This window comes from Mesoplodon mirus, assembly GCF_964341445.2.
Source record: "Mesoplodon mirus genome assembly, chromosome: 15".
Lineage (NCBI taxonomy): Eukaryota > Metazoa > Chordata > Mammalia > Artiodactyla > Ziphiidae > Mesoplodon > Mesoplodon mirus.
The window spans coordinates 53,442,179-53,464,885 of record NC_138991.1 but is presented as its reverse complement, the minus strand read 5'-3'; the positions used below and the strand labels follow the sequence as shown (position 1 = coordinate 53,464,885).

Below are 22,707 nucleotides of genomic sequence, written 5' to 3'. Positions count from 1 at the left end.
CTCTTACACCGTGCTTGGTACACGGTAAACGCTCTGTAACTGTTATCTGTCAATACCCCAGGTAACCCTCCCCAAAAGCAAGACTCCAATCAAGATTGGCAGCTCAATTCAATACTATCCTTTACTATGTCTCCAAGCTTACAGATCTAAAGATGAAAGCACAACTAAGTCCAAAAATAGATCAGAACTTGCTGTAATGCTGCCCTTGGAACATGGGGCCACTTCATAGGAGAGACCATTTTATAACATGACTCTTTGGTCACACTGATATATACAGATGTTGAGAGAATGGGGTCTAAGAAGAGAAAGCTGCTTTAGAGTAAACTCTCTACCAGAATATTATACGGAAATAATAGGATAAAACTATAACTCATAGATAATTATTTCCTAGAACCATTCTGGAAATGAATATCAAAAAGGTTACAACAGAATCAAAAGCATGAGTGGAAATTAATAATGAAAAGGCTACAATTGTTTTTATGTCAATACAGTGCTCTTTAAGCAAGAATTCTTTAACCTCAGTAAGTATCAAATATTAGACTTTAAGCTTAAAAAAAGTCTTTTAACATGAGAGCCAATTAAGTCATAGCCTCTACCCTGCCACCAGCTGAAACACATATTTCCAAAATCAATTATTTCCATTATATAGTTAGAGAAAAGGTCTAGGCTTTCTCCCCTCCACCAACCCCCCAACCCTTTTCTTAATTCCTTTTTTGGACTATTCCAGAAAGGGAAGCAAATAACTGTAGACTTGGCTGCTTTAGTACCTTCCATTGTCAATTTCTGAACCATCAGTCCTATTATCAAGGTCTTGGGAAGTTTGCAGGCTGCAGCTAAGGGAATGTGAGTTACGGTATGAAGCAGCACAACTAGGCTAAGAGGAACCAAGGAAGTAACACCTGGAAGGTTCACCAAGTACCTGGGTAGGGGCCATGGCCAGACCTGGCAAAACATCTCCGCCCCCAAGAAACATTCCTCCCTTTTTGGTTCTCCTCACTGCTGCTGTTGGGTGCCTAAGCCACCTCTGAAGGAGGAAGGGCTGGGGCCCCTCCTTCCTCATCTGTAAACCCAGTTCTTGGGCTTTCCTGAGACAGAAAGTATATTTTCACTCTAGCCCTTGCAATTAATCACCAACTTGTCTCCTCTGAAACAAAGCACCATGAAAAAGAAAGACACATCAAGTTTAGGGAGAATTCCAAGCATTAGGAAATAAAAAGGCCCTGAAGCTTCCATTGCTAAACTTCTCAATGAACAGGCTACCCAATCCTACTCACATAAAACAGATGTAGAATTAGAGGACCACCTTTACTCAGAAAACAGTAATTCAACCCAGGGCATGAGCAAGTTAATTTAGCCAAAACTACAAATGTACAATATACATAGTTTCTAGAACAGTTCCACCTTTCTTCTACAATAGACATCTGTAATTATCACCAAGAGTTTGGGGCTTTTCAGGATCATTTTATATTCTTACCAACTTTAGGAGGGTTGAAAGGTGTCTCTTTTAACCGCTTTTCCAATTCCGCAAGGGATGTGTTGTTAATGATATCCTGCAAACCAGTAAGCAGAGAATGATGAGCCTTCATCATCTCAGTGCAACATACATTAAACAGATTCACTGAGTGTCAGGAAAAAACAAAAACAAAAACATCTAGTACTGCCCCCTTGTGTTCTTTAAAGAAACACAGGAGTTCTTAACACATTGTTCTTTTCAATGTGAAAGAGAAACGGCAAGTTTAATTTCCACCATATGGAAAGTACAGCCGTATGAAAGGTTTTTACAGATGTGTTAGATATCTACAGACCTTTGGGCAGAAAGCTATACTGTTCTGGCATTCATTTCACTCGGCCATATAAAGTCACTTCAGAAAGTAGCAACTGATTATACTTTTACCTGAATTCTCTTGATTAGAATATATATCCAAAATATGTAAAATAAGGAAAAGAAATGAAGGAGTGTGTGCATGTGTAACCTATTCAAAAATACATTATATAATATTAAAAATTTACATTCAGAAAGAATAAAGGAGGAAAAAAACCCAAAATTCTACCACCCAAAGACAACTAACTGCTATTCACATTTTGATATATTTATTTCTAGTCTTTTCCAATTTCTTTTTTCCTTTTTTGTTCCTTTCTTTCTTTTCTTTTTTTTTTGGGGGGGGGGCGGTTTGAAAATGACATTTCAATAGACCAGAACTCCAAAGCTGTTAGTAGTAATTCAGAAAATTTCAAACTATAGCTTGATAGTTCAGATTTTAAAAATACCTTAAAAGGTTGTGTGCTGGCCATCAATTTTGTATCCAAGAGTCTAAAAGCAAAAGAATTTTTAATAAGGTAAACAAAATGTATAGCAATGTTCAACATGTATTTTACTCAAATGAAAGTCTTAAAAGTGGACAGAGGAATTAAGCACATCAGCCATTCCAACCTAGTGCTGGCATCTCTGCTACATTAGATGAGGACTCAGTCCCCTCATCCAGGGACTTCATCAAGAGACTGTGGGAAAGCCCACACCCGGAGTACAAGTTCTAGATTTGCTGAGAGGGCATGGGCTACATTGACCTCAAGGGTAAGTTAAATATCCTCATATGTTTTTATACGGATCAAATACTGTTGCAGGTCTAACACTCTCAAGCTGTTACCATCTCCTACCACTACCCAGATTTGTGCGATATAATTTCTTGGAGGGTCACACTTTGCATTTGGCAGTTTCATACTATTGTTGTTATTTCTTACTATTCTGCTTCAAACACTGAAATACTAAAAAAAAACAAAAAAAGAGAAAACAGAGAGAGACGCTAGTATGAAAACTGTTTCTTCTCACACACATGTGAGCCCTGCAGAGACCAGGACAGAAATAGCCTGGCCGGAAGAGCACTGTCCAGCAGCCCTCTTCAGACAGGTCCTCAGATGCAGACCCTTGCTCTGTGGACTCCATGTGGCTGACGTGGACCTATCAGAACACACAGTACTAACCGTGGGCATTATCAGATTAAGGCATTGACTTAAAGTTGAGAAAAAGAAACTCTCTAGGTAGACAGTTCTTGACTGACTACGGAATACTCTCAACTGGGTGTATTCAACTTTGTCCAACTATATATTAACTGTCTCCAATAGTCAACTGAATACCCTCGACTGGACACTTCACCGTGACAAGGTTCACCAGACCTATAAGAAAGACAAGAGCCAACTCAAGAAGACCTCACCAGTTCCTCAGATAGCGGGAGGTGGGATGAGAAAAAAGCAGCTGCTGTCCATTTTCACCCTCAGGTCGTTTCCGATTTTTAATTTTTAACAACAAAACCAATCATCAATTGTAAAAGCAAGCCATCACAAAGGTAGAGCTGTTAAGCCATTTCCCAGCTTATGTGAATGGGACTGTCATCATGACCTAATGGTTTTAATAAATTACTGAATATCTGTTTGTATTATGGATGCCCCGATGACTGTTTTAAATGAAAGACAGGGGCTTCCCTGGTGGCGCAGTGGTTAAGAATCCGCCTGCCAGCACAGGGGACACAGTTCGAGCCCTGGTCCGGGAAGATCCCACATGCCGCGGAGCAACTAAGCCCGTGCGCCACAACTACTGAGCCTGCGCTCTAGAGCCCACGAGCCACAACTACTGAAGCCCATGTGCCACAACTACTGAAGCCTGCGTGCCTAGAGCCCGTGCTCCCCAACAAGAGAAGCCACAACAATGAGAAGCCTGCGCACCGCAAGGAAGAGTAGCCTCCGCTCGCCACAACTAGAGAAAGTCTGCGTGCAGTAATGAAGACCCAACGCAGCCAAAAATAAATAAATAAAATAAATAATTAATTAAAAAATAATAAGAATAAAAAAATAAATGAAAGACAAATCCTCAAAGAAAGCTTACCTGGGGAAGACACATGTTGTCATCTCCTTAAACTCATTTAAGTCCTAAAAAACAAGAGGATGACCTGTTATGATTTTACTCATACACTCACAATACTTAAAACATAAATATTTAAAGTCCCATAGCTCTCTTCTCAAACCGTGATACCTCAAACAGGCCCTTTAGGCTAAACTGTCAGGCCCATATCTCATTAATAATTACTTTCTAAAATTCTTGTCAATTTCCTCACTGACTGGGAATCATATGACCTGATATTAAACTTCTGCATAACCAAAACAGACAAATATGAACATTTTATGGCTGAAATAGGAGGGGAAAAAAGGTTTCTATTATATGTAGAAAACTGTCAGTAATAGCTCTATTATACAACTCATCATAATAGTGAGACTAGTAGAGTTATTTAAATAAAAGGGTTCACAATATCCTGTGATAACCCATAATGGAAAAGAATACGAAAAGGAATACATATATGTATAACCAAGTCACTTTGCTATACAGCAGAAATTAACACACATTGTAAATCAACTATACTTCACTAAAAAGTTTTTTAAAATAAAATAACGTGGTTCATGCAGGAAATAGACATACTGTAAATTAGGTTACACTTTTAATGGAAACACCATTGAAATACTGGTTAAAATGGCCACTAAAACACAGGCTTCCAATACACATGATTCTTGTTTAACTACTCAGAAAACTGCTTAAGTGGCACCAATAGCAAGTGCCTAAATTAGACAATTCATTTCCCAAGTTTATTCGCTCAGGAAGTCTAGAGCTGGAATGAGATTGCTCTCATTTTGAATTAACTCATTTACATACATAATTGCCACACTGTACTGCGTAGTCATACTCCTGACCCTTTGTACCTATACTTCTCTTCAGTGTTATTCATGCTTCATAGGCAACTGCCATTTCCCATTAGCTTTTCAAGCCTGTAAATACAGACTGTATTTAGCTAGCTTGAAATATTTACCAGCTTTTCAATGGCTATCATTAAATTAATGAACAATACATGAATAAGTGGTTTCAATGCTAAGTCAAACAAAAATGCAATAAAGACTGTAACCTCTCAATACCATTACAAAGCCTCACAAGCAAAAAAAAATTAGAATTATAGCAACTTCCAGGGCCAGCATATAGCAGAGTTCTAAACCAGTGCCTTCTAAAAGGTCATGCTGAATGAAATACCAAGAAGAATTTTAAAAGGAGATTCTCCCCTAAAAGGCTGTTCCAAAATATGGATTCTTTAGTATACTTTTAAATGCAACATTTGACAACAGCATATGTAAAAGTTCTACCATTTTAAATAGGTCTTGCTCTTTATTGTCATCACTTCTTCTAAAGGTAGATGGAAGAAAACCATTTTCTCCTTCCAACAATGACAGAACACAAAGAAGTTAAATAACATACTCAGGTCACCTGAATAATAAAGCAAGGGATGAAACTGCTTATCCTAACCCACCTCCTACTTTGCAACAAATCATATGCTCTTTCTAGTAGAATTTGATTCAAAACTAGTTATATTCAAGATAACATTTATTAAGTGCTTACATACTAAGTGCTATGCTAGGCATTTAGACACAGATAATAAAAAAATTATATTCCTTGTCCAGGACTTCCCTGGTGGTGCAGTGGTTAAGAATCCGCCTGCCAATGCAGGGGACATGGGTTCAATCGCTGGTCCGGGAAGATCCCACATGCCACAGAGCAACTAAGTCCGTGTGCCACAACTACTGAGCCTGCGCTCTAGAGCCCGCGATCCATAACTACTGAGCCCGAGTGCCACAACTACTGAAGCCCACACGCCTAGAACACATGCTGTGCAACAAGAGAAGCCACCGCAATGAGAATCCCGTGCACCGCAATGAAGAGTAGCCCCTGCTCGCCGCAACTAGAGAAAGCCCATGCGCAGCAACAAAGACCCAACGCAGCCAAGTAAGAAAAATAAAATTAAAAAAAAAAAAAAGGTTATATTCCTTGTCCAAGGAGCGAATCACCTAGAAGGAAAAGGGGCGTACGTTGTAAAGACAAAATTTATGCAACAAAAGAGGTACACAAACAAAAAGAAGTTTCTCTGAACTTCTGTGGGAGTTCAGAGAAAGGAAAGATCACTTCTTGGGCAAGGCAGCAGGCAGTGAAAACTTCACGGAAGAGGCGTAAGCTGGACCTTGGTAAGACAGGTAAAGCCGTATATAGCAAACATTGAGAAAAGCTAGAGAAAATTCAAGTTGGAGGAAATTATATACCCAAACCAAAGACATACAAAGACACTTTCCAGGGGAAAAAATGAGCCAATCTTGCTGAGAATAAGGATGGTAACGAGTGACTAGATTACACAAGAAGGCTGGGCCAGATCACAGAAAGCTTGATATGCCAGGCTAAAAAGAATCAACTGTATAGAAAAACAAAGAATGTGGAATTAATTCAGAATTTTGAGCAGGGTTAGTGATGTGAACAGAGCCATACATCAGGAGATTATAAAACTGACACAGTCGGAAGATATGCACTTGTTAAATCAATATTTAATGCCTCTTACACGCCAAGCTCTGTTTGGTGTTCAAAACACCTATAAACGCAGTATTAAATACTTTCCTCTTTCCTTACAGATACCTTCACTGCTTTAAAGGTCAAAAAGTCGTGAGAGAGACTGCTACCATTCAGCCAATAAGGAGCGAATGATCTGAAATTAACATTAGCTCTTTAGATGTACACAATGCAAATTCACACCCATCATGTTTGTTTTGAGACTCACAACTATGATGCCTTTGAGTCCCAGAGGGCCATACAGTTGTTATGAAAAGCAGGGACAATCTGAAGGTTGCAGAAATAGGACAAGGGAAGCAACAGACCTGCTGTATTCAGAGCTGTGCTGTGCTGGACTTTTCCAAAGAAAAGTAATCAAGATGCTGATGGAATGATGTCTCGTAAGAAATGTGAAGTAACTGAGGCTTTGCAGATGTATAAAAGGCACTGAACTCTAAAGTAGGTATCAACCAATCCAGAAGTCATAAAAGATTAATCTGGTGGTAGTTTAAAGCAGAGGTTGGAAAACCATGGCCTGCAGGCCATATCTGGCCCATCACCTACTTTTTAAATAAAATTTTACTGGGACAAAGCCACACCCATTTGTTTATGCAATGCATTCTATGGCAGTTTTCAGGCTACAATGGCACTGTTGAGAGTCCTGACAAAGACTATCCAGCCTGGAAAGCCCCAAATATTTTACTATTTGACCCTTTATAGAAAAAGTTTGCCAACCTCTGGTTTAAAGGATGGGATGAAGGTTAAAGCGAGGCAAAGAATCCTGCTTGGAGTTTGCTAACTCCAGATGAGAAATAAGGCTACTTGCTACTTGAAATGAAAATAATCCAGATGTGAGAGAGAGCCTGGAGACAAAATTGCCAGTATTTTGTAACTGGCCAAATCTGGGGCACAGAAGAAGAGTCAAAACCGATGTTAAAAACAGTATCGGTGACTGGGCATCATTTATAGTAAAGGAATCAGGAGAAAGAACTGGATTGGCGTCTAAAGGAAAGAAAGGTTGTGTTAAGTTACACATCTTGTTTGCGACATGTGAATTTTAAACACCTCTCATTCTGAAGGCTATCCAGGTAGACACATGTGGGGTCCAGCATGAACTACGACCTAGATCTGAGGCGAGATCCCAGCTGGAGAAGAAGATGTGGGTGTCTTCAGCTGAAGTCCTGGAAGTGGGTGAGATGACTAAAAGACAGAAAATATGGAGAGAAAATACAGGAGAGGAGACGACAGAGTGACAAGGGGCAAACGAGACGAGGCCATGGGCAGTCAAGGAGCAGAAGAGGAGGAGATAGAAGAGAAGCTCTTTTCCCAGAGCTCATGCTTTGGTGCACTGAGATGGCTTGGCGCCAAGAGTAAAAAAAAAAAAAAAAAAAAAGCACCGAGGTCAACAGAGAACCTAAGGGAAGCAGCCTCCAAAGAGGTAACCAAGACTTTTGCACAACCTGATCCAGTCTAGATGACCTCTAGCACCACCCCACCTTCAATGGCCCTGCTATGTCTCATGTTAGCAATACCAAACTAGAAGACCACACCTGCGGCCCAGGAAACCCCCGCCCAGCACTAACTGAGCAAACCACTGGCGCCATGACGGAACACATGTTTAACCGTGCTCCAGCAAAGGCAGATGACCAAAGATCCCTTAAAATGGCTTGCAGGTACATCTCTTCAAAAATGTACAACCAAGCGCAGGAGACTGTCCCTCTGGGAGCATGCTGCAGACAAGGAAGTGGCACCCAGCAGAGAACACTTTCTCAGTAATAAAGACTCATGAATTTTTAAAACAGGCTGACAAGTCACTTACCGAGGGCAGAGGGCAGTAGAACTGATGAACTGTGTGCATGACATCCAAGAGCATATTGTGTCCAATGACAAGTTTCCCCTAAAAAAAGTCAAGATTAGGAAAAGACTTCTTGGTACAAAATTATATCAGGACTTGAGAGTGAAATGTATGGTTCAGTTCCATAAGGATTTTGTACTAAACTTACTTTTTGACACTAAGGAAAAAAAATGTATAAAGATATGCAAATAAAGAAATTTGGGTTGGCTTCATTCCTCTTCTGGTGTCCAATCCAGAATGCAAAGTAAAACCCAAATGACTTTGATTTCATTGATTTTTTTCTCTGGTTTTTATTCATCTTGCCACCCACAAGAATCAGTAGTAAAATTTTTATTGAAGAGCTCAAGAAAGTAACTGAAAATGCTAGGTACCTTGAACTGTCGAATAATTTGTGAACAAACTCCAAATATCTATTTTAGGAGTGTATTCTTTAAAACAACTCCTTATTTTCAAAAGATACATTCATAACAATGCTAAAAGGTAAAAATAACTAATTTCTAATTTTATTAAGTAGAATGAGTTTTCGTTTCCTTCATTATCTATGTCAAAATTCATGAGGCTCGTTCTGAAATATTTCCAATGAAATTCACTGCTTTTCAACCAGTAAGGTATAATATATGTGCAATAAATCGGTCCATTTTGATAAAAATTAAACTACGAAAACGGAATATCAACTTGGATTTAGCTAGCCAGGTGACAGCATTTTTAACATAAAGCATCTGGTCACTACAGTGGAGCTTTCCACTATGTCCCAGTGGCCCTTCAGAGTAACACTCCTTGACTCACAGAGCTAAACATAATTATTTGAAATAAATAATTTTACACAAAATCTCCCAAATCCAACAGACAAGCCATCCTTTTGGCTCAGTGTGTGGGCACATTCTGAACACCTATACAACGCTAAAATACCAAATACTGATTAAAACCACAGAGAAGGCGTGGAAGGAGCCCAAAATGGAATACAAACCTGAAAGACGAACCTAACTGTATTATAAATGAATCCCTCAACAACACGGAAGGAGGCTGATAAGAACAGAACTATGAAAACAGCATATAATAAGAACTGCATTTCCCAATGCTGGAGAAAAAAATGTACAAATAAGAAAAGAGAGTCGGTTGAAAATAAACCCGGGGCTTCCCTGGTGGTGCAGTGGTTAAGAATCCGCCTGCCAATGCAGGGGACACAGGTTCGAACCCTGGTCGGGGAAGATCCCACATGCCACGGAGCAACTAAGCCTGTGCACCACAACTACTGAGCCTGTGCATCTGCAAGCCACAACTACTGAAGCCCGCACGCCACAGCTACTGTGCACCCAGAGGCCGTGCTCCACAACAAGAGAAGCCACCACAATGAGAAGCCCGAGCACCGCAACGAAGAGTAGTCCCCGCTCACCGCAGTCGCAACTAGAGAAAGCCCACGCGTAGCAACAAAGACCCAACGCAGCCAAAAATAAATAAATTAATAAATTAATTTTAAAAAAAAAAGAAAAGAAACCCTGTGGTGTTGGACTACAATCTGAGGTCTATCAGTATAAAGGCATTTTTTTATATATATACAGACATGTCAGGCACAGAAATATCAATGTGTGTATACATGCATGGTTACACACATGTATCATTCTTAGCTCTGTCCAGTGAGGGGAACTAGAAGCACTAACACCACAGTAGTAGCCCAGGACCAGATCTTGGTTTCTAAACACCATTCTCCAATAAAAGGAACCAGGGCTCCTTGGAGAAGTCATTGATTCTACAGCTGAGGCAGGGAAAATAGAAGATGAGTCTGGAACATCTTGTGATGTCAGAAAGTAAGGAGGTGCTCAGAAAAGGGTGGGGGCTTGTTCCAGGGGGAGTCAACCTGAAAAAACTCCAATGGCCAAGGTGGTACCATCTGAGCCCCAAAATAAACAATAAAAAAAGTAGATTAAAATCTGTAGAATGAAATAAGTTTCCCTGAGTCCAAAAATTTTTTTTAAAGAATTAACAAATAAAACAGGGGAGCAGGGACAGCTCTTCCTTCTAGAACTAATTCCAAGAACGAATGGAGAAAGAAAGAGGGAAACACAGACTCGCCACTAGAAAACCACAGCAATAATGGCTGCAGGCAAGATCCACCGACAGATGCTACGTTACAGGCAAAAGCTTGAGGAAAAACAGGATTTTCGTGACTTCCCTGGTGGTCCAGTCGTTACAACTCTGCGCTTCCACCGCAGGGGGCAAGGGTTCGATCCCTGGTCGGGAAACTAGGATCCCGCATGCCACATGGTGCGGCCAAAAAAACCCCAAACAAACAAACAAAAAAACACAGGATTCTCATTGTCTCAACCAAAGTATCTCCCCCCAAATATTTATCAGTCACAAAGGAGGTAACAGTAACTCTACAGTGCACAAATCCAGCAGACATCACCTAAACCAAGTGATCCAGGTCAATATCATGAACCATCATTTCTGTGGTATTCCTGCCTCAATCAATGTATGTCCTCAATCCAACATGAGAAAAGATCAGACAAATCCAAACTGAGAGACATCTGACAAAATTACAGTCAACACTCTTTACAAATATCAAGGTTGGGGGCTTCCCTGGTGGTGCAGTGGTTGGGAGTCCGCCTGCCAATACAGGGGATGTGGGTTCGTGCCCCGGTCCGGGAGGATCCCACATGCCATGAGGCGGCTGGGCCCGTGAGCTGTGGCCGCTGGGCCTGCGCATCCGGAGCCTGTGCTCCGCAAAGGGAGAAGCCATAGCAGTGAGAGGCCCGCGTACCACAAAAAAAAAAATCAAGGTTGAGACTTCCCTGGTGGTCCAGTGGTTAAGAATCTGCCTTCCAATGAAGGAGACATGGGTTCGATCCCTGGTCGGGGAACTAAGATCCCACATGCCTGGGACAACTAAGCCTGTGCGCTCTAGAGCCCGCGCACCACACCTAGAGAGCCCACGTGCCACAACTACTAAGCCCGCGCACTCTGGAGCCCACGCACCACATCTACAGAGCAGCCCAAGTGCCGCAAGGAAGAGCCCACATGCCGCAACTAACACCTAACGTAGCCAAATAAATAAATATATATTTTTAAAAATATATCAAGGTTATAAAAGACAAAGAAAATTACAGACTGCAGAAAACTAAGGAGAAATAACAAGTAAATGCAATGTGGGATCCTAGATAGAATTGTGAATAGAAAAAGGACTTAGTGGAAAAGGGTGAAATTCAAATTAGTTCATAATATTGTACCAATGTTAATTTCCTGGTTCTGATAACCATATATTATGTAAGATAATAACATTGGGGTAGCTAGGTGAGGGATATATGGAAACTCTGCACCAGTTTTGCAACTTTTCTGTGGGTGAAAAATTAATACAAAATTTTTAAAAACAGATTCACTACCAAGAGTGATGAGAAAAGAATTTGATCTGACATAAAGAGAGTCTACTGTTCACTGGCTCTACAGAGCTTAACTATGTTAGTATTTTTAAGGTACATGACTTAAATTTTAAGTCTCTGGATCACTTAGAAATAGGGCTTTTTTCGCAGTATGCTTTGTGACGTGAACTACCAATGGTCAGCAACATACTATGAATCACTCTGCGGGAGAGAGACACCAGAGAGAAAAAATAAACAGAGGCACAGCAGGCTAAGGTATCCAAACTGTTTGTACAAGGCAAACAAACATCCCAATCTTGGAAAAGCTACCTAAACCCTCACAGTGGCTATAAGAGGGCTCAAAGCCAACTGCCGCCCCACATCTCTGTTTCAGGGACAGCCTCAGTCAAATCAACCACTGCTCTAAACGTTGCTAAGAGTGTATAATGTAAGCAAATGTGCTCTCTGCTTTTCTGGATACCTGTAATCTTAGCCACTTCTCAAGAGACTCACACCTTGGTTTTTCTCCAGGCTCATCCAACTTTCTATTCCGTTCTGATGATGTCACTTACTTGAGGGAAAGAGCTCCGGGTGAGCCAGCCCTCCTCCTTCACAAGGCTCTCTAACTTCTGTTTACTGGCCACAGCCCCCTGCCCCCGCTGGGGACAGTGGCTGCCTCTCCTCAGATGCTCCTGTTTGACAAGCCTGCACCTGGTGGTGAGACATTCATGGACTCCTGGAGTCCGGCCGTAAAGCTTCCCTGATGCAGAGTTCAGCGTCTAAGGGACAAGATGACTCCTCCTCTAGGGGGACAATTTCTTCTCCCTAGGCCAGCTACTCAAGTAAAGAAAAGTCTTGGATTCCAGGCAACTTAGCATCCAGGCAAGCAGTCTGACTCGGATGCATAACTCACAAAACAACCAGCAGCAAGACCCAGTTTTATCTATTCAAGATGTGGGTGCCTCTTTCCTGAAAGGATTTACAAAACAAGGGAAAATGTCTATCCTATCTATTGCAGAACGCTCCAGCATATTTACACAAATGGTCAACACATTTTTTAAAATGTATCAAACGTTATGAAGGCTATGAGATATAAGATTCAATCACAGTTATACAGAGAACTCAATACAATTATTTTTACCCTCTAGATTCTTCTAATTAAGGAATAAAACGCTTCAAACACTAGATTGTTTCTCACCATATTCTTTAGTTTGTTATTCTGCTTATTGGTTTTGAGAATAATAAATATTAGTTCCATGGAGCCACATAAGGCCATCATTGTATAATCCTCCCCTGCATTTTACAAGAAATGCTTTCTAAAAAAATGGTTTGGATATAATTCCGCAATTACGATGTCACACTAAGCGCCTTATAACAACAATCTGTCTTTATGAAGTTCTAACTTCTCCCTCCAGACCAGGTAAACATTCTAAACGTGACCAGATGATTAATTTGCAATGATAACTGGGCATTTCACCTTAAATGTTATGTTCATGAAATTAGTTAAAAAGTCTGGTTCACTTACCGAATTAGCAATGGCATGAATGACTCTAGAAAACCCCACAGCATCATTCAGTTCTTCCTAATTTAAAAACAAAATTAAAAAAACACTATTGACGTATACATATTGCTTATTTGAACAGGTTAAAATCTAGGCAAAAAAAAAAAAAAAGACTGAAGTTTTATATGGAGTTAGATAGCTTTAGTTTCACACGCTTTGAGTCTATCACCCCAAACAACTGCATCTGAAATGACCTATGCACATACCTTTCTTCTGTTTTAAAATGAGCAAAGTGGCAAATTATTCATTAGTTACTAAAATAACAGTGCTAGGGTTTACCCATCACTTCCCATCAACTGTTGAAATTTCCTAGTCTCTCAAGTTGCCTTAGAAATACAAACTTTTAAAAGCTGCCACCTGCTGGCCAAACTCAATACTGAATTCAATTCTGAGGTGACCCACCCAGCAGCTGACTGTCAAATCAAGAATGCTCAGACTCTTTTTTCCTGGTCAAATGCATTTTTATAGCACAGCACTGAGACTCATCCCCATTCAGTTTCTCCTCTCCCGTTTTATTCCCAATGCACTTAAATGGGCTCAATTTCTCTCCTATCTTGAAACCCCTTCCTTTAATCTGAGCTCCACGCAACCACTCTCCTTCTTGTCTCTTCACAGCTAAAGTCCTTAAAGACTCCTCTCCACTCACTAGGTCCAGTTCAACTCCCAGAGACCCGCAAGCCCCCTGCTCCCCCGCTTCACCCTCACTGAAGTTGCTCACCTCTTTAAACTACTCTCAAGTCTAACAAGCGTTGGCAGGGATGTGGAGGAATTGGAACCCTTGTGCCCTGTTGGTGGGAATGTAAAGTGGTGCAGCCACTGTGGAAAAGTGTGGCTGGTCCTCAAAAAATTAGAAACAGAGCTACCATACAAGTCAGCAATCCCACTCCTGGGTGTGTGCCCCAAAGAACTGCGAGGACTCAAAGAGATACTTGTACACCCATGTGCAGAGCAGCGTTATTCACAAGAACCAAAAGGTAGAAGCAATACAAGTGTCCATCAGCAGATAAACGGATAAACAAAATGTGGTACATACGATATTATTCAGCCTTTAAAAAGAATGGAAATTCTGTCACATGCTACAATACAGATGAACCTAAATGACATTATGCTAAGTGAACTAAGCCAGTAACAGAAAAACAAATACTGTACGATTCCACTTACATGAGGCACCTAGAGCAGTCAAACTGACAGAGACAGAAAGTAGAATGGTGGTTACCAGAGGCTGGGGGATGGGGGAATGGGAAGTTATTGTTTAATGGGTACAGAGTTTCAGTTTTGCAGGATGAAAGGGGTTCTGGAGATGGATGGCGGTGACGGATGCACAACAGTGTGAATATATTTTACAGTACAAAACTGTACAGTTTAAAATGGTTAAGATGGTAAAGTTTATGTTATACATTTTACCAGAATTAAAATTTTTTTAACTTTTTAAAGAATATTCTTTAAAAAGGAAGAAAAAAACCTACTCCCAAGGCTAAAGCCAATGGCCATGTCTCAGTCCTCATTCTACCTCTCGAGAGCATCAGACCCTGTCAACATCCCCTTCTTCAAACACTCTTGCCCTTGGCTGCTGTGTCACAATAACCTCAGGCACATGTCTGCACGTCTGCCCATCACTCAGATGCTGGGGGTCCTCAGGATCCGACCCTGGGCCCTCTGTTTCTTCCTCATGCATGCGATAGGTGCTCTCATCCTGTCCCGGTCTCTCTGCCAACGACAACCAACCCCAGCCCTCAACCCTCTCCTGCACTCCAGCACGACAATCTGCCGACAGGACACCGATGCTCAGATGCCCCCAAAACATCGAAAACCTCATCTGCTCCAAAGCAGAATGTAACACCTTTTCCACTGTAGGGGGACAGCCCTGCCACGGTGTCCTGGTGACCTTGCACATATCCAAATAGTCCACGCAGGCAAAGGCTTGAGATATAACTAATGTGCATCTGGGTGGAACACCGCAGGAGAGGATGGGAGGCCACCTCCCTCTCGCCTGGGAGGCTGTCATGAGACAGTTTCTCACTGCTGCCCAGGTTCTGATGAGGCCTGGGGCTTCCTGCCCCACCGCCTTTTCAGAATAGAGCTACAGAGTACGAAAGCACTCAGACGCAGTCTAGAGTTGGCTGCTCGGCGATGGGGCATCCACAGCTCACTCTGCAGTCACCTGGCCCCTTTTGTTTCAGTGTTGTCTTTCTGGTTTGTGGGACAAGCACCACGTGCAGCTGTCACCTTCTCTAAGTCATAAACTGTCTAAATCTAACAGAGGCTTGCTGTGTCTTTCCTAGTTGCATTAGTCTGACGTGGTCCTGCTTCATGCATGGGTGAGCTGGACGTCCACCCTCACCCAAACCCACTCCTGGCCTCCTCCACCTGCGCCCCCCCACCAACACCACTCCACCACCCCGTCTAAGTGGACAGATGTCAGCCTACCCAGCTGCTCAACTTTCTGGCTTGAGCATCTTCTTTCTTCTGCCTTCCTCTTTCACTACCCACATCCAATCACAAATTCCACTGACGCTACCTTCTAAAGATGGCCAGATGCCACCTAAACTGCTACTAACTTTCCTGTTCCAGGGCACTGACATCTCTTAGCTGGTTACTCCGCAGCTGAACCGGTCTCCCTGCCTCCAGACTTACTCGAATCCATTCTCCTGAGGACAACCAGGGCAAGGTTCCAACGATGCAAATATGACCGTGCATCCTAATCTGTCGAGTCGTATCATCTAAACCTTGTTTTAGGAAAACTAGTAACTGTGCCTGAAGTTAGACACAGCAAGATTAGTTAATGGGCTGTGAAGCTCAGTGACACACAATCTGAATGATAACCACTAATTCCTTCTCCAAGACTGCTTCATGGAAGTGAAGACTGGTCAACCATGATGCCAGCCTCACTTTGTTGGCTGCATCTAATTACTTAACCTTAGGTTCCCCTCATTCTCTTCCAGGTTTTGCTACCAATTCGATTCTTCTCTAGTAGAAAAATATTCATTAAATTTAATCTATCACAGGATCTACAACTCTGTAGCCATTTCTCACCCAGAGGAAATGAACATAATCCAATCACCTGTTCCTTAGCGTGTTTCTGCTGCTCTCTTCTTTTACGTTCTTCTTCATCTACTTTGCTGATAACAATATAGCGCTCTTTCTAAAAGACATAAAGCAGATATACAATTTTCTGGAAGCTACCTGACCCCTACCCCCCAAAATTCAGATTCTGCTACCAGTAGAAGTTACAATTTTTCTCACTGCACAGTCCTTCATGGGCTAAACACACTGAAAGTATTTTGAAATGCCACCAAAAGTTGAGTTGATGCTTTACAAACCAAAATTCCACCTCCGTGTTTCCATGACATTTTCCCATGGTTTATTAACCACCCCAAAAGACAATTATAAATATCAACAGACTGTGAGAATAAGACACTCCATAATAAACACTAAGATGCTGCATTTGAACATGAATTTCTAAATAGTTGGTTTTAAAATAATTTCTATATAATCTATAAAAATGTTGAATCACTATGTTGTACACCTGAAACTGTAATACTGTAAGTTAACCACACTTCAATAAAAAATTTCTACATTTCATTAACATAAGAAAAAAATCCTGGGGAATTCCCTGGTGGTCCAGTGGTTAGGTTTCCAGGCTCTCACTGCCAAGGGCCTGGGTTCAATCCCTGGTCAGGGAACTAAAATCCCACAAGCCGTGTGGTATGGCCAAAAAAAAGGAAAAAAAAGAAAAAAAATCCTGGATTTTCTGGTAACTTGTCAGATAACTAGCACCTTCTTTCTCACATACTGCATTTTGTATCAATCAAATATACTACAAAACGTCCTGCGTCAAAGTTTGAGATTTTTCTTCTAGCAAGACTTAATTTACTTAATCTCTTATTTAATTAGACATCTGACTAAACAACAAGAACTAAATTCTAAAATTCTGTAGAAGGAACCCACCATTAGCTCACCATCAGCCCACCTTTACCCATCACGGTTGTATCACTGCACCGTGGGAGTACATGATGATAGTTATGTTTATGCCCCAGATTCTAAAATTTAATTTTACTGGCCCACATAACAGGAAGCAATTATTACATGGATACCAAGTAAATCAGCTTTCCGTGATGATTAAGAACATGTAATAACATTTGCATACTTTCAAGTTTACAAAGCATGTTCACTTCCATCTACCCACTTGATCACTATTTTTTAAAAAGCTGTGAGATAGGTATAGCTTATTACCATGCTCATGCCCAATGCACAAATGAGGAAAACGAGGCTGGCAGAGGGGAAATGACTTGCCCAGTGTCACCCAGTTCATATGTAGCAGAGCCAAGGAGTAAACTCTGACTTTCAACTGCTCAATTTGATTGCATTTGCATATTGTTGCATGGGTTTCATGCATTTGCTGTTGGCCCTGGATAATTCTTGAGGTTACCTTTTCAGTTTCTAAAGTCTCAACATGAATGCCTTTGGGATACCTAAAGAAAAGAAAGAAAACATGACATCAGTAGATGAGACAGCAGCTAAAACCGTAAGTATTTTAAAAACAAGTACACAGCTATAATTTCATTACTTAAGTTTTATTAAGTATGAAATAAATACCACTACTAGGAAGACTTTAGAGTAACTTCAGCTGCGAAATGTTTCCCTCTCTCTCCTCTTAAAACAGGAATGTAACTGATTTCAAATTAATATTTTTAGGACTTAGGCATCTTCTGAAATGTCAGGCATCCCGTAATACAGTCATCTCATTACTACACTGTCAAATCTTGCTTCTAAATATCACAATATTTACTTCCTAAGTAAAATTCTGAAGGTCTCTTTGGATGATCTGGGGCATGCACAGGGGAGATCTGAGATGAGTAACTGCTGTAATCTGGCACAGTAGTTTCATCTGCCCAGGAGAGGAATCTGGAACTCGGGTGGAGTACGTGGCAAGGATAACGTGAGAGGAAAGGAGCCTGGTCAAACAACAATGGCCCTTTTCCTGTTTTGGTCAAAGTAAATTCCCAGTATACATGCCACTGGCAGACTCTAATGAAAGAACAAGAACTCCGAACAAAGTCAAGTGCAAACATTCATCTGTCTAATCCTGATACTCAATTTTTGAGTTAGAGATCCACTTGAAAATATAATTAAACCAATAGAAACACCTCCAGAAAAATACACACACACAATTTTGGATATTGTTTCAGGGGATTCATAGGCCTCCTGAAACCTACCCATGGCCTAACCCCTGTTTTAGAAAAAGCATTCACCTGAGTATTTCCCAGGTCTTAAAACCAAATCTTTACCATATATTGATACCTTCGAAGAACAAAAACACTACACATCCAGAAGTTAATGGACATGCCAAAGTGATAGTTAAAACTGTAAAGGCTTTACAACATCTACTAAGAAGGAATAACAAGGAAATAAATTAAGTGGGTATTCAACTTAACAAATTAGGGGAAAATAATAACAAAATAAAGCACTGCCCAAGAACACGGTATGGTCAAATCACCAAGAACTGCAGAATATCAAAAATGACATAAGAGCTAAAAAATTACATTTAGTTTTTAAATCCTGGGTCCCTCACAGAGCTCTCGTGTATAATATAAACACTTACTTCCAGCTCAAAGTCTGATAAATTAGTTTTCTTTGGAACCTATAAAAACAAATGAAAAGGTATTAATTTTGGCTCAGTAAAGGAAAATTCAAACTGACCAAGCACTGGTTGGGAAAGATATTTAATTTTTTTTTTTTTTTTTTTTAAGATGGATTGGGGACTTCCCTGGTGGCGCAGTGGATGGGAAACTGCTTGCCAGTGTAGGGGACATGGGTTCGATCCCTGATCCAGGAAGATCTCACATGCCACAGAGCAACTAGGCCGTGCGCCACAACTACTGAGCCTGCGCACCACAACTACTGAAGTCCGTGCTCCTAGAGCCCGTGCTCCGCAACGAGAAGCCCACGCACCGCAACAAAGAGTAGCCCCCGCTTACCGCAACTAGAGAAAGCCCACGTGCAGCAACAAAGACCCAATGCAGCCAAAAATACATAAAATTAAAAATAATAATGATAATAATAATGGATAAAATAAAGATGGATTGAATTTTTTTTAACTTTTTATTTCATACTGGAGTATAGTTGATTAACAATGCTGAGTTGGTTTCAGGTGTACAGCAAAGTGATTGAGTTATTCATATACATGTATTTATTCTTTTTCGAATTGGGAAAAATATGTAATTTTTAAAGGAGACTTCATTAGAAGCGACAGGTAATGTGCAAACAAGAGCAGACAGGATGTTTGAGGTGGGAGGATTCCTCACCACTTTTCTTCACTGAAATGCTCTTTATTATTATTATTATTATACTGCCTTATAGAAGAGGCAGAAGGTCTTGTCTAACCAAAGTATTACTTCCTGTGGCTGCATGAAGAGTTTTAAGTAGACAGATGCATTAAAACACTTCTGTGAAGCTAGTCACAAAGTAAAAGGAAGGAAAGCAGGCTGTTTCAGTCACTGACTCTATGAAACACTGATGTTTTTTACTGCAGAGAGACATTAAAAGGACAGGAGTAGCCTGACAGTAAATTCTGCTCTTCTGAAGCCTTTATGTATGAAGCACAAGTCGAGGCTACAATAATTATGCCACTCTTGAGCATGACTTAAAGCAAAGTTGCACAACGGTTTTCTCCCCTCCAGGACAGAACAAAGCATTCATTCAGTGTCTCTATATACCATGGTCCCAATTCTGTTAATGCTAAAGTTAGTGCTAAAATATTGGGAACATACCTATAATAAAAAGACTATTTATGAAAGTGTTTTTAAGCGACCAAATGGAGCACATGCCAGAAATCATCTACCTTTCCAAAAAAAGTACACGTGAAAATATTCAGGGCAACTGACCCAGTACATGGCTCTAAATCCAAGTTCTTGTTTTCTTCACTTTGTAATAAATCTTCTATTTTCTCTCTGAGGAATTAGAATAAAAACATGACCATCAGCATCATTAAGGAATGAAGTTGTCAACCAGGAGAATCATCATACTCAAAAGCAATCCAAATACAAGAACATACGACACTGTAATTTTACCAAATCACGTTATAACTTTTTCGTTCAGTAAGGCTTAAAGAAAAATACTTTATTTTGGCATTTGTGGCTGTTAGTAATGAGTTCGCAACAACTTCTCCAGGATTCAGCAATACAAGTGATTTGCATTTTTACTTTCCTAGTAAAGCAGTTATACTGACAGCTAAACAGAGCAAAACCAGACGCTCCTCCGAGGGCACGTTTGCTTGTCAGAAACTTCACTGCAAGAGAAAAAAACGTGGCTGTGTTGCAAATATCTGGATGGGCCTCTGCTTTCACGGGGACTGGACGGTGGCTGTCAGGCCCGTGGTCCACGCAGGAGGTCTGACCACTTGGCCAAGATAGTCTCTTGCCTGGTGACACTTGGGAAGTCTAAGTACAGTACACAGAACTCGATTTAAAGTTGACAGCTGTGACACAAACTCAGATACACCACAGTTAAATCCTGCCCCTCAAACGCCACACCTCTGTGTGCACTGTGCATGTGAAGCACGAGCCTGAGATACAGACGTCAGCCCTGCCCCAAGACACGTGACTCAACGCACGTTTGGTTTCAGTTTAGGAACTTACACCACTTGGTCAATAAACTTCTTCTGATCCTCAGGAATCGTCACGGGACATTTTGAAGTGTTAGGAGACGTGTACGACAAAGCGCCTGCACCATTGGACTGTAAACGTTTTTCATCATACTGCTCTCTTAACTGTCTCTCTTCTTCCTGGTTTAAGTATGGAATTCCTGAACAGAATTTTTAAACAATGCATTAGCAGAAGTAACCGTTTATCATAAAAATTTTGTAACAAACCAAGGAGTCTAAAAGACTCAGGAAAGACCATAATTAACTACAGCTCAAAAAAATCAATGGAAAAAACAAATGATTTTGAAATGTGTTTGTCTATTCATTCACTCCATTCGCTCGTTCATTCATCCTCCTTTCAACAAACTGATTTGGTTCTAACGCTGTGCCAGGCACTGTATCAAGCACTAGTGAGCTAACAGTGAACAAGGTAGACTTGTCCTGCTCTGTAGTGAAGCGAATGACCTTAGGATGACCAGAGAAGGCCACCAGGAGGGAGGACCTCAGGGTAAGAATGAATCAGACATGAAGGAGCTGGGGGAAGAGTATTTCAGGCAGGGAACAAGCATAAATGCCCAGAGGATGGAAAAGGCTTGGACTGTTCCAGAAACAGCAGGGAAGTGTAAGCAGGAGAATGGCGTAATGTCAGGTTGGAGAGAATGGGGCAAGATTACATAGGCCCTTACAGGCCATGGTAAGAATTTACTTTATTCTACAAGCAATGGGATATCATCAGGTTTTAAGCAAGATAATCACGTTATCTGCTCCATGTTTTTAAAAGATCATCTAGACTCCTGTGAGAGTTGAAGTAGGGAGTTCAGCTGGAAGGAACTGTCCACTGCGGATGTCCAGGCCAGAGACAACCACTTAGATCAGAGGTCAGACTTTTCCTTAAAAGGACAAACAGTAGATGTTTTAGGCTTGAGGGCCATACGGGGATCTCTGTTGCAACTACTTAACTCTGACCTTTGTAACATGAAAACAGCCACACAATGGGTAAATGAATGGGTATGGCTGTGTCCCAGTAAAGCTTTATTTATAAAATAGGCAGAAGGTCATAGTTTATGACTTTGGCCTAATCTACAGAGATGGAGAGAATGATTCTAGAGATAGGAAAGCTAGAACTTGCTGACATACTGTGGGTGAGGGAGAAAGGGAAGGGCAAAATAAAAAACGACATCTAACTATTAGGTTTAAGCAGTTGGGACAACAGTAGGGCCACTTACTGAAGTGGGGAAAACTAGGCAAAGAATAGACTTGGGGTCCAAGGGGTGAAAATCAAAAGCTACCTCCTGGATATAATAAATCATCTAGGGATGTATATATAAATGAGGAGGTGCAGGTATAAGCCTAAAGCTCCAGAGAAAGGTGTTGAGATATAAATGTAGGTGTCATCAGGATGTGGGGGGCATTAAAAGCCACGTGACGCTTAAAAAACTTTGTAGAAAGAATGATGGAATTAGAAAATCACCACTCGTCAGCAATAATAATTGTTTCAAGCAAGAATTATCAATGGATGCTAAAATTAATTGGTGAAAAAGTGATCCACATTAAAAACATCAACAGCTGCACAACAATATTAGTGTACTTCATACTTTACATACTACCAAAAAAAAAGTTATCATCATCAGTAATGCGGCTAATTGATGTCATATGCCTCCTGATATGATGCACTGAGCAGCACAGACATTCACATCTGTGGTATCCCTGCCCGAGATGAACAGATGCATTCGGACTTGTCTGAGGAAACATCAAAAAAATCCAAATTGAGGGGCATGCTACAAAATAACTAGCCTCCACTAGGCAAAAATGTCAAGGTACTAAAATCACAGACTGAGAAACTGTTCTGGATTTTAAAAGAGCAAAGAGATATGACAGTTTAAAGGCAACGTGTGA

General features: G+C 40.9%; 1 protein-coding gene across 1 annotated transcript in view; it reads right to left on the bottom strand.

The window, feature by feature from the left end:
* The window catches only part of PARN (poly(A)-specific ribonuclease), a 161,031-nt gene that overhangs the window by 124,960 nt on the left and 13,364 nt on the right, over window positions 1-22,707 (bottom strand). The window contains exons 7-16 of the mRNA XM_082643472.1: window positions 20,807-20,972; window positions 20,054-20,119; window positions 18,772-18,810; window positions 17,599-17,641; window positions 16,231-16,311; window positions 13,134-13,190; window positions 8,220-8,297; window positions 3,878-3,921; window positions 2,269-2,311; window positions 1,475-1,550 (exon numbers count right to left, since the gene is read on the bottom strand). Coding sequence (XP_082499598.1) covers window positions 1,475-1,550; window positions 2,269-2,311; window positions 3,878-3,921; window positions 8,220-8,297; window positions 13,134-13,190; window positions 16,231-16,311; window positions 17,599-17,641; window positions 18,772-18,810; window positions 20,054-20,119; window positions 20,807-20,972 — 693 coding nt within the window. The remainder of the gene's footprint in view (window positions 1-1,474; window positions 1,551-2,268; window positions 2,312-3,877; window positions 3,922-8,219; window positions 8,298-13,133; window positions 13,191-16,230; window positions 16,312-17,598; window positions 17,642-18,771; window positions 18,811-20,053; window positions 20,120-20,806; window positions 20,973-22,707) is intronic.